Raw genomic sequence first — 16704 nt, 5'->3', positions numbered from 1 at the left:
ACTAAACACAACCTCTGAATTTAATAATCGTGATTCTCTGTTCAGCTACTTTAAGACATCAGTTGTTCATGACATACTAATTATTCACTAGTGCACAATTAAAGGAGCAACAATAGATTTTTTTACATTTCCAAAATATACAAATTACCTGGTAAATATGCAGAACATGATAAATAACAATAAATAATGGTTTAAGCCATGGTTTGTATTATGTAGCTGAAAAAAACATCTAAAAAAACTGCAAATGCACTTCATTCCGGACTTGTTAGTATAGGCTTCATGTCAGTAAAATGCTAAAATGCTAACATTAGCCAAGGAGACATGGAGTTCTGACGCTAGCTGCTGTAACAAGCACAATTGTCAATTGTGAAACCTAATTGTCATTAATCTTAATGAGCCACATGTCATGTGCTTTAGTGCTATGCCTTGGGTTTTACATGTTTGAATGTCCAAGAGGGCAAAAGCTAAATGCTAAAATACTAAATTAGCCAGCCCTTATACCAAGCTCCATAGCTTCAACTACGATTGGATCACTGTCTAACCCCACAGAACTTGATCAGGCGACTGAATACTTAGAGTCAAAGTTCCACTGCATTCTAGATAAGGTAGCTCCACTTAAAAGAAAAATAATTAGGGAGAAAAAGCTAGCACCCTGGTATATCGATCACACACGAACTTTAAAACAGACCACTCGAAAACTAGAACGTAAATGGCGTCAAACTAAATCGGTAGTATTTCAAATAGCATGGAAGGAGAGCCTTTTGAGCTATAAGAAAGCTCTTAGTGCTGCTAGATCAGTGTATCTCTCCACCCTAATTGAAGATAACAAAAATAATCCTAGATTCTTATTTAATACTGTAGCAAAATTAACTAGGAATAAGACCACAATAGAAACACGCACACAATCATTATATAGCAGCGATGACTTCATGAATTTTTTCAATGGTAAAATTGAAAATATCAGGCTAGAAATTCAGACTATTAATTTAAAACTGGACAGTTTTATAACTAACCCTGTAGATGATAATATAATAATATCAGATCAACAGTTACAACGTTTTACTCCCCTTGAAGAGACTGAACTAATTTCTCTAATTTCATCATCAAAATCATCAACCTGTATGCTAGATCCTTTACCTACTTGTTTCCTCAAACAGATAATTCCTGAAACAATCAAACCTCTTTTAAAGATAATCAATTCTTCCCTTAGCATTGGCTATGTACCTAAATCTTTTAAATTAGCAGTTATCAAGCCCCTGATTAAAAAACCTGACCTTGACCCCTGTCAGCTGTCTAACTATAGACCAATACCAAACCTCCCCTTTATCTCCAAGGTCCTAGAAAAGGTTGTAGCACAGCAGCTATGCTCATACTTACATAGGAATAACATTCATGAAATGTATCAGTCAGGATTTAGGCCTCATCATAGCACAGAGACAGCGCTGGTTAAAGTGGTAAATGACCTACTACTGGCCTCTGATCAGGGTTGTGTCTCCTTGCTTGTGCTGCTTGACCTTAGTGCAGCTTTTGATACTATTGATCATGCTATTCTCCTCAATAGACTAGAAAATGTAGTAGGCATTAAGGGAATGGCCCTTTCCTGGCTCAGGTCTTATTTGACTGATCGTTATCAGTTTGTAGATGTAAATAGTGACTTCTCTTCTCATACTAAGGTAAAGTTTGGTGTTCCACAAGGCTCTGTTTTAGGCCCACTGCTCTTTTCTCTATATATGCTACCTCTAGGTAAAATTATTCGTAAGCATGGTATTAGCTTCCACTGTTACGCTGATGACACACAGTTGTATGTTTCAGCAAAGCCAGATGACAGACACCAGCTTAATAAAGTTGAGGAATGTGTAAAAGACATTAGAAACTGGATGTTTATTAACTTTCTCTTACTTAATTCTGACAAGACAGAAGTACTTGTACTAGGACCACATGCAGCTAGAAGTAAGCTTTCTGATTACATAATAACTCTGGGTGGCCTTTCTGTTTCATCATGTGCAGCAGTAAAAGACCTTGGTGTGATTATCGACTCTAGTCTTTCTTTTGAAGCTCATGTAGATAATATCACTAGGATTGCTTTCTTTCATCTCAGAAATATTGCTAAAATAAGAAATATATTGTCACTACACAATGCAGAAAAATTAGTTCATGCTTTTGTTACCTCTAGGTTGGATTACTGTAATGCCTTACTGTCTGGATGTTCCAGTAGATGCATAAACAAGCTCCAGTTAGTCCAGAATGCAGCAGCGAGAGTCCTTACTAGAACCAGAAGATATGACCACATCACCCCTATCTTATCCACACTGCATTGGCTCCCAGTCAAATTTCGTATTGATAATAAAATACTACTATTAACCTATAAAGCAATAAATGGTCTCGCGCCACAGTACCTGAGCGAACTTTTGGTCTTTTATGATCCGTCATGCCTACTCAGATCAAAAGGTGCAGGCTATTTGTTGGTACCTCGAATAGTGAAGGCTACAGCTGGGGGTAGAGCTTTCTCTTACAAAGCACCACAGTTATGGAACAGCCTTCCACTTAGTGTTCGGAGCTCAGACACAGTCTCAGTGTTTAAGTCTCGGCTGAAAACATATTTGTTTAGTCAAGCCTTTTGTGAATAGTTTTCTTAGGTACAGGGGCAGGTCTGGAGGGTTTCACAGGCATAGAGTGTTGTGGTGAACTGGGATGTTTGGATGCTGTCGCCCCCCCACTCTCACACGTTCACTCAGGCTTGTCGACGGTGGAATGGCTGGCTGCCTTATGTCCCAGGACTCCCTCATGTCTGTGTTAGCTGTCTGTGTTAGCTTCTGGCTCTCCCTTTTAGTTATGCTGTTATAGCTAGTCTTGCCGGAGTCCCTGCTTGCACTCTGCACGCAAAGTACATTGTCCTTAACCATAACAGATACAATAAGCTTACCTAACAATCTCTCCCTCTCTCTCCATCTCTCTCTCTCCCTCACTCTCTGTCGAGCTACACATGCTACTTCTGAGATGCCAGTGATCCTGACCCCTTCTGGTCTCCAGACCTGCCTGATCCATCCTGATGCCCTACTTCTGGTTGGAGATCTCATCACTTGAAAATCATTCGCTGTTGCTGAGGATGGCCCACATGGACGGCCTGAAGATCACCATGAGATTACCGTGGATGGTACCACTTAGAATCCATAAAGTTGGCCGTGAATGTTCTTCCTTGGATATCTTTAGGAGTGCAATTGCTACGAACAAGTCTCCAACACTGAACAGTTAATAACTTCGGCTCAATAAAACAGACTTCAAGTTAAAACGATAATGAATTCAGAAATGACTCTGATGCTCATACTCATAAGTTGCTAATAAGCTCCTGGTTAGACAACTGCACTATTTGTCCATGTAGTACACAGTTACAGAAGGGAATGATTTATAATCGCACTATCGGGTGTCACCCAGATGAGGATGGGTCCCTTTTGAGTCTGGTTCCTCTCAAGCTTTCTTCCTCATATCGTCTCAGAGAGTTTTTCCTCACCACCATCACCTCTGGCTTCCTCATTAGGGATAAATTTTAAATTTATATCCAGATTTTTTTTTTAATTCTGTAAAACTGCTTTCTGACAATGTCCATTGTTAAAATCACTATACAAATAAAATTGAATTAATTGAATATACATTTACATATTGTTTGAGGGATGGACTCTCTGAGTGCGCTTAAGGATGGAACTTTCTCCTGACATGCACAGAAAATCCAAATACATAGAATTAACATTTATCACAGAATTAAACATTCCTGTCACACAGTCATATGCACTAGTTAAGTCTGGAATTAAAATTTCCCCTTACCCAGTCAGATAATACTTTATTCAATTCCAAAGTTCCTCTCTGTACCAGCAAATAGTCACTGTACAATCATGTGGTTGAACTGTGGGTGACACCGGATAGTGCGATTATAAGTCGTTCCCTCCTATAACTGTGTACTACATGGACAAACAGTGCAGTTGTGTAACCAGAAAATTCATTATAGTTTTCACGTGAAATCTATTTTATTGAAGTTATCAACTTGTTTATAGCGAGTTTGTTCCCCCTGGACAGACTGTTAATCAGCGATTTTACACTGAAGTGCTTAGGCTTCTACAGGAAAGCATCAGGAAAAACACACACGCGACAATGCACCTGCACATACACATGCAGTGAATCTTTTCCCCATCAGTCTCATTTTTATATATATATAGACTGTCAGGTCCGTAAGTATTTGTACTTAATATTGTAATTTTGTCTCTGTACACCACCTCAGTGGATTTAAAATGAAGCAATCAAGATGTGATTGAAGTGTAGACTTTCAGCATTAATTCAAGAAGTTTAAGGAGTTAAAGTTTTCAGCTTTAATTCAAGGAGTTGCATTAACCGTTTAGGAATTACAGCCATTCCTCAACCCAATAGAATATCCTTTTCACTTACTGAAGACAAAACTGAAGGCAGAATGACCCACAAACAAGCAGCAACTGAAGGCGGCTGCAGTAAAGACTTGGCAAAGCATTTCAAGGAAGGAAACTCAGCATTTGGTGATGTTCATGGGGTCCAGACTACAGATACTCATTTACTGCAAAGGATTTGCATCTAAGTATTAGAAATAATCCTAATATTTATGATTATGTTAGTTTGTCCGGTTACTTTTGAGCCTGGGAAAATGGAGGGACTCTGTAAAAAAATGTCTGCAATTCCTAAACGGTTAATGCAATATTTCAATTACTTCAATCACATCTTGAGTGCTTCATTTCAAATCCATTGTGGTGGTGTACAGAGGCAAAATTATGAAAAATTGTATCACTGTCCAAATACTTATGGGCCTGACTATATATATACATATATATATATATATATATATATATATATATATACATATACATACACACACACACACACATATATATACATATACACACCACAGAAAGTGACTTCCTGTGTGGTACTGACATATTTCCTCCTTATCTTTACACATATAGACAGACAGACAGACAGACAGACACACAGCAGTTCTCTCCTTATATATAGATGTGTATTCATAGATATGACTGTATTTGTGTGTGTGTGTGTGTGTGTGTGTGTGTCTGTGTGTGTTACTCACCAGAGGTTTGTCCGGATCTCCCTGTGTGTCAGTTCCAGGTTCCATGATGTTTCTCCAGAGAAAGTATGTTACTGCAGCTCAAAGCTCAACATGTCTGAAAACACACACACACACACACACACACATTCAGAGCAGTGTCAAAGGCTCAAAAAAACACACCTGAAATAACTCGCTCATTCAGGTCATCTTTCTGACCTACTTCCTGTTTTACAGAAGGAACTTCCTAATATGCAGCTCAGGTGACATTATTGCACCACAGCTCTGTTACAACTGGTAAACACTACAACAAACACCAAAATACAACACCACACTGCATAATCCCACTGCATCATCACACTGCATCATCGGAACAAACACTGCAAGACTACATCCCACTGCATCATCAGAACAAACACTGCAAGACTACATCCCACTGCATCATCAGAACAAACACTGCAAGACTACATCCCACTGCATCATCAGAACAAACACTACAAGACTACATCCCAATGCATCATCCCACTGCGTCATCAGAACAAACACTACAAGACTACATCCCACTGCATCATCAGAACAAACACTACAAGACTACATCCCACTGCATCATCAGAACAAACACTACAAGACTACATCCCAATGCATCATCCCACTGCGTCATCAGAACAAACACTACAAGACCACATCCCACTGCATCATCAGAACAAACACTACAAGACTACATCCCACTGCATCATCCCACTGCGTCATCAGAACAAACACTACAAGACCACATCCCACTGTGTCATCAGAACAAACACTACAAGACCACATCCCACTGCGTCATCAGAACAAACACTACAAGACTACATCCCACTGCATCATCCCACTGCGTCATCAGAACAAACACTACAAGACTACATCCCACTGCATCATCAGAATAAACACTACAAGACTACATCCCACTGCGTCATCGGAACAAACACTACAAGACCACATCCCACTGTGTCATCAGAACAAACACTACAAGACTACATCCCACTGCGTCATCAGAACAAACACTACAAGACTACATCCCACTGCGTCATCGGAACAAACACTACAAGACCACATCCCACTGCGTCATCAGAACAAACACTACAAGACTACATCCCACTGTGTCATCAGAACAAACACTACAAGACTACATCCCACTGCGTCATCGGAAGAAACACTACAAGACTACATCCCACTGTGTCATCGGAACAAACACTACAAGACTACATCCCACTGCATCATCGGAACAAACACTACAAGACTACATCCCACTGCGTCATCGGAACAAACACTACAAGACTACATCCCACTGCGTCATCAGAACAAACACTACAAGACTACATCCCACTGCGTCATCAGAACAAACACTACAAGACTACATCCCACTGCATCATCGGAACAAACACTACAAGACCACATCCCACTGCATCATCCCACTGCATCATCCCACTGCGTCATCAGAACAAACACTACAAGACTACATCCCACTGCGTCATCGGAACAAACACTACAAGATTACATCCCACTGCGTCATCAGAACAAACACTACAAGACTACATCCCACTGCGTCATCAGAACAAACACTACAAGACTACATCCCACTGTGTCATCGGGACAAACACTACAAGACTACATCCCACTGCATCATCAGAATAAACACTACAAGACTACATCCCACTGCGTCATCGGAACAAACACTACAAGACCACATCCCACTGTGTCATCAGAACAAACACTACAAGACTACATCCCACTGCGTCATCAGAACAAACACTACAAGACTACATCCCACTGCGTCATCGGAACAAACACTACAAGACCACATCCCACTGCATCATCGGAACAAACACTACAAGACTACATCCCACTGCATCATCCCACTGCGTCATCAGAACAAACACTACAAGACCACATCCCACTGTGTCATCAGAACAAACACTACAAGACCACATCCCACTGCGTCATCAGAACAAACACTACAAGACTACATCCCACTGCATCATCCCACTGCGTCATCAGAACAAACACTACAAGACTACATCCCACTGCATCATCAGAATAAACACTACAAGACTACATCCCACTGCGTCATCGGAACAAACACTACAAGACCACATCCCACTGTGTCATCAGAAAAAACACTACAAGACTACATCCCACTGCGTCATCAGAACAAACACTACAAGACTACATCCCACTGCGTCATCGGAACAAACACTACAAGACCACATCCCACTGCGTCATCAGAACAAACACTACAAGACTACATCCCACTGTGTCATCAGAACAAACACTACAAGACTACATCCCACTGCGTCATCGGAAGAAACACTACAAGACTACATCCCACTGTGTCATTGGAACAAACACTACAAGACTACATCCCACTGCATCATCGGAACAAACACTACAAGACTACATCCCACTGCGTCATCGGAACAAACACTACAAGACTACATCCCACTGCATCATCAGAACAAACACTACAAGACTACATCCCACTGCATCATCGGAACAAACACTACAAGACTACATCCCACTGCATCATCGGAACAAACACTACAAGACCAAATCCCACTGCGTCATCGGAACAAACACTACAAGACTACATCCCACTGCGTCATCAGAACAAACACTACAAGACTACATCCCACTGCATCATCAGAACAAACACTACAAGACCACATCCCACTGTGTCATCAGAACAAACACTACAAGACTACATCCCACTGCGTCATCAGAACAAACACTACAAGACTACATCCCACTGCATCATCCCACTGCGTCATCAGAACAAACACTACAAGACTACATCCCACTGCGTCATCAGAACAAACACTACAAGACTACATCCCACTGCGTCATCAGAACAAACACTACAAGACTACATCCCACTGCGTCATCAGAACAAACACTACAAGACTACATCCCACTGCGTCATCAGAACAAACACTACAAGACTACATCCCACTGCGTCATCGGAACAAACGCTACAAGACTACATCCCACTGCGTCATCAGAACAAACACTACAAGACCACATCCCACTGCATCATCCCACTGCATCATCAGAACAAACACTACAAGACTACATCCCACTGCGTCATCAGAACAAACACTACAAGACTACATCCCACTGCATCATCGGAACAAACACTACAAGACTACATCCCACTGCATCATCGGAACAAACACTACAAGACTACATCCCACTGCATCATCAGAACAAACACTACAAGACTACATCCCACTGCATCATCAGAACAAACACTACAAGACTACATCCCACTGTGTCATCGGAACAAACACTACAAGACTACATCCCACTGCATCATCCCACTGCGTCATCAGAACAAACACTACAAGACTACATCCCACTGCGTCATCAGAACAAACGCTACAAGACTACATCCCACTGCGTCATCAGAACAAACACTACAAGACCACATCCCACTGCGTCATCAGAACAAACACTACAAGACTACATCCCACTGCGTCATCAGAACAAACACTACAAGACCACATCCCACTGCGTCATCGGAACAAACGCTACAAGACTACATCCCACTGCGTCATCGGAACAAACACTACAAGACCACATCCCACTGCGTCATCAGAACAAACACTACAAGACTACATCCCACTGCATCATCGGAACAAACACTACAAGACTACATCCCACTGCATGGAGGCAGAAATATGGTTGGAAGCACAGTAGTGCTGGTGGTGGAGGTGGAGCCCGAGTAAAGGTTGAGGGAGGAATAGTGGAGGCAGAGCAAAGCATTCACAATCTGTTAGCAAACTACTAGTCGAATGCTAATATGCTAATCGACACAGCACAGAGATCCTTACTGACAGTTTCTTAACCTCTGCGCTTTGTGGTTTGAAGGTGGTTTGAGACACGACGTTCAGTGTGGGACAGACAAGTTCCTATATTCAGCAGAGGGACAGTAAGGTACAAAAACTGAGAGCAACTGTACATCAGGGTTTAATATTTACACAGCTGCTGAGAAACACACACACAAACGCACACACTCATTTTACTTTACACAATTAAGGGGCCAAACAGAAGCCACCCACGCAGACAATCTGTAATCTGACACACACACATGAAAAATAAACAAAAAAAAACTAATACACTATGGTTTTATGGTTTGTCCTATGATGTACAGTCAAAAGGAGACACACCATCCACCAGAAGTCTGGAGGAGACAAACAGTCCAGCAGAGGTCTGGAGGAGACACACTGTCCACCAGAAGTCAGGAGGAGACACACTGTCCAGCAGAAGTCAGGAGGAGACACACTGTCCAGCAGAAGTCAGGAGGAGACACACTGTCCACCAGAGGTCATGCAGCAAGAAGTCTGGCTTTCCCAAAGCTAGCTCACACACACACACACATATATATTTTCTCACGTCTAATCTAAAGCATGTGTTCAGATGAAACTTCCATGGATTTGAGATAAAAATGGAACAAGCTTGTGGAGTCCATGCCAGCTTAAGTGCACACTGTTCATATAAATATTCATGTAAAGACTTGACGATAGACTGTATAATAAATCTTACGCACTATAATGTGGCACATGTAAATAAAGCAACATATTTACCATAGGAATAATACAATATAATATGCAACACACTACGTAACCCATTACGCAACACACTACGCAATACATTACGCAAAACACTACGTAACAAACTACACAAGAGCACCCTGCAAAACCAAAACACTCAGAGGAATGGAACGAATATTTGAAAGTCAAATGTTTCTCTTGTACTTTAAACTCCAAAATCATGGTGTGTGTGTGTGTGTGTGTATTATAAGGCAACTGCAGAGTGTGTATGGAAATGAAGAACACAAACATCTGAAAAAAGACAGATGGTGGTTTTGTTTTATTTCATTAAATATAATCACTTCTGTCTTGTCATTATTTAAGTGGAGAAAGTTTTTAAACATATGAGACAGTCTAAGAGGATTTGTAGAGAGCCTTTTTCTCCAGGTTTCCATAGCAGATACAGTGTGTTTCATCAGCATAAAAATGGTAGGAAATGTCGTATTTACGAAAGATTCAAGGTACAGCAGAGGGTCCAGGATGGAGCCCTGAAGTACACCACTGGTGATTGCTGCTGAGGAAGAAGAGAAATTATCAATCCCCACAGAAAATGTACCGTCTTTGAGGTAGGATGCAAACCACTTTAGAGCAGTCCCCGGGATGCCAACAATACAATTAAATCCATCCAGAAGAATAGTAAGATCCACTTTATCCAAAGCTGCTGAGGACCAGTAAAATTAAAATAGCACACTTTCCAGAATCTACAGTTAAAAGAAGATCATTAGATAATTTGTGGAGGATGGATTCTGTGCTGAGGTGTGCTTCAGAACCAAATCCTAATTTCTCCAAAATATTATTTTCACCTGGAGTTGAGGAAAGCTGATTAACTTTTTCCAAAACTTCTGAAATAAAAGGTAGCTTAGAGACTAGTCTGAAACTATTGAGATGGATCTAGACCGGGCTTTTTGATAAAAGACTGGATGAATGCATGTTTAAAACAAGATATAACAGAACTACTTGCTAGGCAGCTGTTTATTATGGATAGGATAATAAACACCAACATGCAGCACATCTCTAAGAAGTGTGTGGACTGCATCCAGGTAGAAGGCCTCGTGTGTAAGATTAGATCTGTCAGACTGGACAGTGACAAAGGCTCAAACTGGTTTAGGAAGGCAGAACAGATTAGTAAATCACAGAGACTGTGAACTGAAGCTGAAATCAGTTACCTCATATTTTTAATCTTAGCAATAAAGGATTTTAAGAATTCTGCGGTTTCAACAGTGGCCTCTGGAACACCTGGGACAGCAAGGTTCAGAATTTCATTTACTGTATTAGACAAAAAAGTATTTTGCCCTAGCTGCTTCTACAGAGCTCTGATAGGTAACTGAACTTTCTTTCAGAATCTAACTGACAGAAACATTGTGAGAGCATATTCATATTTTGATATAGTTCTCATCTTTTGATCTCAAACCCAAATGTCTTCAGTGTATGGCAAAAACAAAAGAATTGACCTTGCTGTTCCAATACTTTTGGAGGGGACCGTGTGTCCAAGCTCATGTGAAGGACCAAGGACATGTTGAGACAAGTTAAACAAATCAATAAGAAAAATTCCCCAAATAGAAAGACACGACCCAAACGCTCTTCCATTAGGACGCGACCCGAACGCTCTTCCATTAGGACGCGACCCGAACGCACTTCCATTAGGACGCGACCCGAACGCTCTTCCATTAGGACGCGACCCGAACGCTCTTCCATTAGGACGCGACCCGAACGCACTTCCATTAGGACGCGACCCGAACGCTCTTCCATTAGGACGCGACCCGAACGCTCTTCCATTAGGACGCGACCCGAACGCTCTTCCATTAGGACGCGACCCGAACGCACTTCCATTAGGACGCGACCCGAACGCTCTTCCATTAGGACGCGACCCGAACGCTCTTCCATTAGGACGCGACCCGAACGCTCTTCCATTAGGACGCGACCCGAACGCTCTTCCATTAGGACGCGACCCGAACGCTCTTCCATTAGGACGCGACCCGAACGCTCTTCCATTAGGACGCGACCCGAACGCTCTTCCATTAGGACGCGACCCGAACGCTCTTCCATTAGGACACGACCCGAACGCTCTTCCATTAGGACGCGACCCGAACGCTCTTCCATTAGGACGCGACCCGAACGCTCTTCCATTAGAACGCGACCCGAACGCTCTTCCATTAGGACACGACCCGAACGCTCTTCCATTAGAACACGACCCGAACGCTCTTCCATTAGAACACGACCCGAACGCTCTTCCATTAGGACACGACCCGAACGCTCTTCCATTAGGACACGACCCGAACGCTCTTCCATTAGGACACGACCCGAACGCTCTTCCATTAGATACACGACCCGAACGCTCTTCCATTAGAACGCGACCCGAACGCTCTTCCATTAGGACGCGACCCGAACGCTCTTCCATTAGATACACGACCCGAACGCTCTTCCATTAGGACGCGACCCGAACGCTCTTCCATTAGGACGCGACCCGAACGCTCTTCCATTAGGACACGACCCGAACGCTCTTCCATTAGGACACGACCCGAACGCTCTTCCATTAGGACACGACCCGAACGCTCTTCCATTAGAACACGACCCGAACGCTCTTCCATTAGGACGCGACCCGAACGCTCTTCCATTAGGACGCGACCCGAACGCTCTTCCATTAGGACGCGACCCGAACGCTCTTCCATTAGGACGCGACCCGAACGCTCTTCCATTAGGACGCGACCCGAACGCTCTTCCATTAGAACACGACCCGAACGCTCTTCCATTAGAACACGACCCGAACGCTCTTCCATTAGAACACGACCCGAACGCTCTTCCATTAGGACGCGACCCGAACGCTCTTCCATTAGAACACGACCCGAACGCTCTTCCATTAGGACGCGACCCGAACGCTCTTCCATTAGAACACGACCCGAACTCTCTTCCATTAGGACGCGACCCGAACGCTCTTCCATTAGATACACGACCCGAACGCTCTTCCATTAGGACGCGACCCGAACGCTCTTCCATTAGGACGCGACCCGAACGCTCTTCCATTAGGACGCGACCCGAACGCACTTCCATTAGGACGCGACCCGAACGCACTTCCATTAGGACGCGACCCGAACGCTCTTCCATTAGGACACGACCCGAACGCTCTTCCATTAGAACACGACCCGAACGCTCTTCCATTAGAACACGACCCGAACGCTCTTCCATTAGGACGCGACCCGAACGCTCTTCCATTAGAACACGACCCGAACGCTCTTCCATTAGGACACGACCCGAACGCTCTTCCATTAGAACACGACCCGAACGCTCTTCCATTAGAACACGACCCGAACGCTCTTCCATTAGGACACAACCCGAACGCTCTTCCATTAGATACACGACCCGAACGCTCTTCCATTAGAACGCGACCCGAACGCTCTTCCATTAGGACGCGACCCGAACGCTCTTCCATTAGGACACGACCCGAACGCTCTTCCATTAGGACGCGACCCGAACGCTCTTCCATTAGAACGCGACCCGAACGCTCTTCCATTAGGACGCGACCCGAACGCTCTTCCATTAGGACGCGACCCGAACGCTCTTCCATTAGGACGCGACCCGAACGCTCTTCCATTAGAACACGACCCGAACGCTCTTCCATTAGGACGCGACCCGAACGCTCTTCCATTAGGACGCGACCCGAACGCTCTTCCATTAGGACGCGACCCAAACGCTCTTCCATTAGGACACGACCCGAACGCTCTTCCATTAGAACACGACCCGAACGCTCTTCCATTAGGACGCGACCCGAACGCTCTTCCATTAGGACGCGACCCGAACGCTCTTCCATTAGGACGCGACCCAAACGCTCTTCCATTAGGACACGACCCAAACGCTCTTCCATTAGGACACGACCCGAACGCTCTTCCATTAGAACACGACCCGAACGCTCTTCCATTAGGACGCGACCCGAACGCTCTTCCATTAGGACGCGACCCGAACGCTCTTCCATTAGGACGCGACCCAAACGCTCTTCCATTAGGACACGACCCAAACGCTCTTCCATTAGGACACGACCCGAACGCTCTTCCATTAGAACACGACCCGAACGCTCTTCCATTAGGACACGACCCGAACGCTCTTCCATTAGGACACGACCCGAACGCTCTTCCATTAGAACACGACCCAAACGCTCTTCCATTAGAACACGACCCGAACGCTCTTCCATTAGAACACGACCCGAACGCTCTTCCATTAGGACACGACCCGAACGCTCTTCCATTAGGACACGACCCGAACACACTTCCATTAGAACACGACCCGAACGCTCTTCCATTAGAACACGACCCGAACGCTCTTCCATTAGAACACGACCCGAACGCTCTTCCATTAGGACACGACCCGAACGCTCTTCCATTAGAACACGACCCAAACGCTCTTCCATTAGGACACGACCCAAACGCTCTTCCATTAGGACGCGACCCGAACGCTCTTCCATTAGAACACGACCCAAACGCTCTTCCATTAGGACACGACCCGAACGCTCTTCCATTAGAACACGACCCGAACGCTCTTCCATTAGAACACGACCCAAACGCTCTTCCATTAGGACACGACCCGAACGCTCTTCCATTAGAACACGACCCGAACGCTCTTCCATTAGAACACGACCCAAACGCTCTTCCATTAGGACACGACCCGAACGCTCTTCCATTAGAACACGACCCGAACGCTCTTCCATTAGAACGCGACCCGAACGCTCTTCCATTAGGACGCGACCCGAACGCTCTTCCATTAGGACACGACCCGAACGCTCTTCGATTAGGACACGACCCGAACGCTCTTCGATTAGGACACGACCCGAACGCTCTTCCATTAGGACACGACCCGAACGCTCTTCCATTAGAACACGACCCAAACGCTCTTCCATTAGGACGCGACCCAAACGCTCTTCCATTAGGACGCGACCCGAACGCTCTTCCATTAGAACACGACCCAAACGCTCTTCCATTAGGACACGACCCGAACGCTCTTCCATTAGAACACGACCCGAACGCTCTTCCATTAGAACACGACCCGAACGCTCTTCCATTAGGACACGACCCGAACGCTCTTCCATTAGAACACGACCCGAACGCTCTTCCATTAGAACACGACCCGAACGCTCTTCCATTAGGACGCGACCCGAACGCTCTTCCATTAGAACACGACCCGAACGCTCTTCCATTAGAACACGACCCAAACGCTCTTCCATTAGGACACGACCCGAACGCTCTTCCATTAGGACGCGACCCAAACGCTCTTCCATTAGAACACGACCCGAACGCTCTTCCATTAGAACACGACCCGAACGCTCTTCCATTAGAACACGACCCGAACTCTCTTCCATTAGGACGCGACCCGAACGCTCTTCCATTAGAACACGACCCGAACGCTCTTCCATTAGAACACGACCCGAACTCTCTTCCATTAGGACGCGACCCGAACGCTCTTCCATTAGGACACGACCCGAACGCACTTCCATTAGGACGCGACCCGAACTCTCTTCCATTAGGACACGACCCGAACTCTCTTCCATTAGGACGCGACCCGAACGCTCTTCCATTAGGACACGACCCGAACGCTCTTCCATTAGGACACGACCCGAACGCTCTTCCATTAGGACACGACCCGAACGCTCTTCCATTAGGACACGACCCGAACTCTCTTCCATTAGAACACGACCCAAACGCTCTTCCATTAGGACGCGACCCGAACGCTCTTCCATTAGAACGCGACCCGAACGCTCTTCCATTAGGACACGACCCGAACGCTCTTCCATTAGGACACGACCCGAACGCTCTTCCATTAGAACACGACCCGAACGCTCTTCCATTAGACCCATTGTTACATTTTAAATCAAACCCCACAATTACACACATATGTAATAAATTTTATTGATTATTTAGTCAGATACATTATAAAGAAAAGAAATATAATGAGGACCTAAATTAAGACACGCGCGCGCGCTGTAATAATGAATGAATGAGGATTGTATTTGTTGCATGTGTTTACGTTGTTTATGTTGGAAGTTCAGATGAAGAGCTGTAAAATGTAAACAGAGATGAAGCTCTACACAAACAGCTGGATTAAACATTGAGAATGAAGCAAACACACAGATCATAAACACCACCACAGTGTTAAAGTCACTTTACATACCGCCATTTTCTGTCTGAAGTTTCTGCATTAATCACAGAAATACAGATGATCAGAGCTGAAACTGAAATTTATATTTCTGCCACTTATCCGGAGCTGCGCGCGCGGAGGAGGCAGTTAATCATTACACTATTATCATCATCTTTATCTTCATCATGGCGGATATTAAATTCCCCTCGGTGTGAAATGTTACCGTTTAATGTCCGCTTTAATGTGAAACACTGTAAACGTGTGTGTAACAGAGAGAGAGTGTGTGTGTGTGTGTGTGTGTGTTTTCAGACGCTGCGCAGCTCTTCCTGTCTCTCCACTCGCAGTGTGTGTGCTCTTATCGCTGACCTCAGATCAGATATGCGCACCGTGACGTCACCCGGAGACCATTCATACCGACCGCGGATCAGCTGCAGCGATAACTCAACGCCATTGGCTGGAGCTGCAATAACATGGCGGCGCTTCATTTCTTCTTTTAAAATAAAAGTCTTATTGAAATTACGAGAGTTAAACAAGTTAAAAGTGCATTAGGTAAGGTTTGTGGAAAAATCGTAATACAGTAACATAGTGTGGGTGTGTGTGTGTGTGTGTGCACTATATGGCCAAAGGTATGTGGACACCTGCCCATCACACATATGCATGGATTTATTCCCCCTGTGTTTGCTGTTATAATGAGCTTCACTCTTCTGCGAAGTCTTTCCACTAGATGTTGGAGCGTGGCTGTGGGGATTTGTGTTCATTCAGCTACAAGAGCATTAGTGAGGTCAGGCGCTGATGTTGGGATGTCGAGGAGGTCTGGGGTGCAGTCGGTGTTCCAGTTCATCCCAAAGGTGTTCAGTGGGGTTGAGGTCATATAATGTGACT

General features: G+C 44.6%; 1 protein-coding gene across 6 annotated transcripts in view; it reads right to left on the bottom strand.

Moving 5' to 3' along the window:
• osbpl8 (oxysterol binding protein-like 8) overlaps nt 1-16168 on the bottom strand; it is a 60551-nt gene extending 44383 nt beyond the window's left edge. For 4 of the 6 annotated variants that reach the window (XM_053241752.1, XM_053241753.1, XM_053241754.1 and 1 more), the window contains exons 1-2: nt 15856-16168; nt 5102-5195 (exon numbers count right to left, since the gene is read on the bottom strand). In XM_053241752.1, coding sequence (XP_053097727.1) covers nt 5102-5146 — 45 coding nt within the window. In that variant the 5' untranslated portion in view covers nt 5147-5195; nt 15856-16168. Of the gene's footprint in view, nt 1-5101; nt 5196-15855 lie in introns of those variants that run through there. The other 2 variants (XM_034313235.2, XM_053241756.1) reach the window with 2 other exon arrangements.
• Nucleotides 16169-16704: the final 536 nt, after the last annotated feature.

Source organism: Pangasianodon hypophthalmus, chromosome 18 (genome assembly GCF_027358585.1).
Source record: "Pangasianodon hypophthalmus isolate fPanHyp1 chromosome 18, fPanHyp1.pri, whole genome shotgun sequence".
Lineage (NCBI taxonomy): Eukaryota > Metazoa > Chordata > Actinopteri > Siluriformes > Pangasiidae > Pangasianodon > Pangasianodon hypophthalmus.
This window is presented reverse-complemented; position numbering and strand designations above follow the sequence as displayed.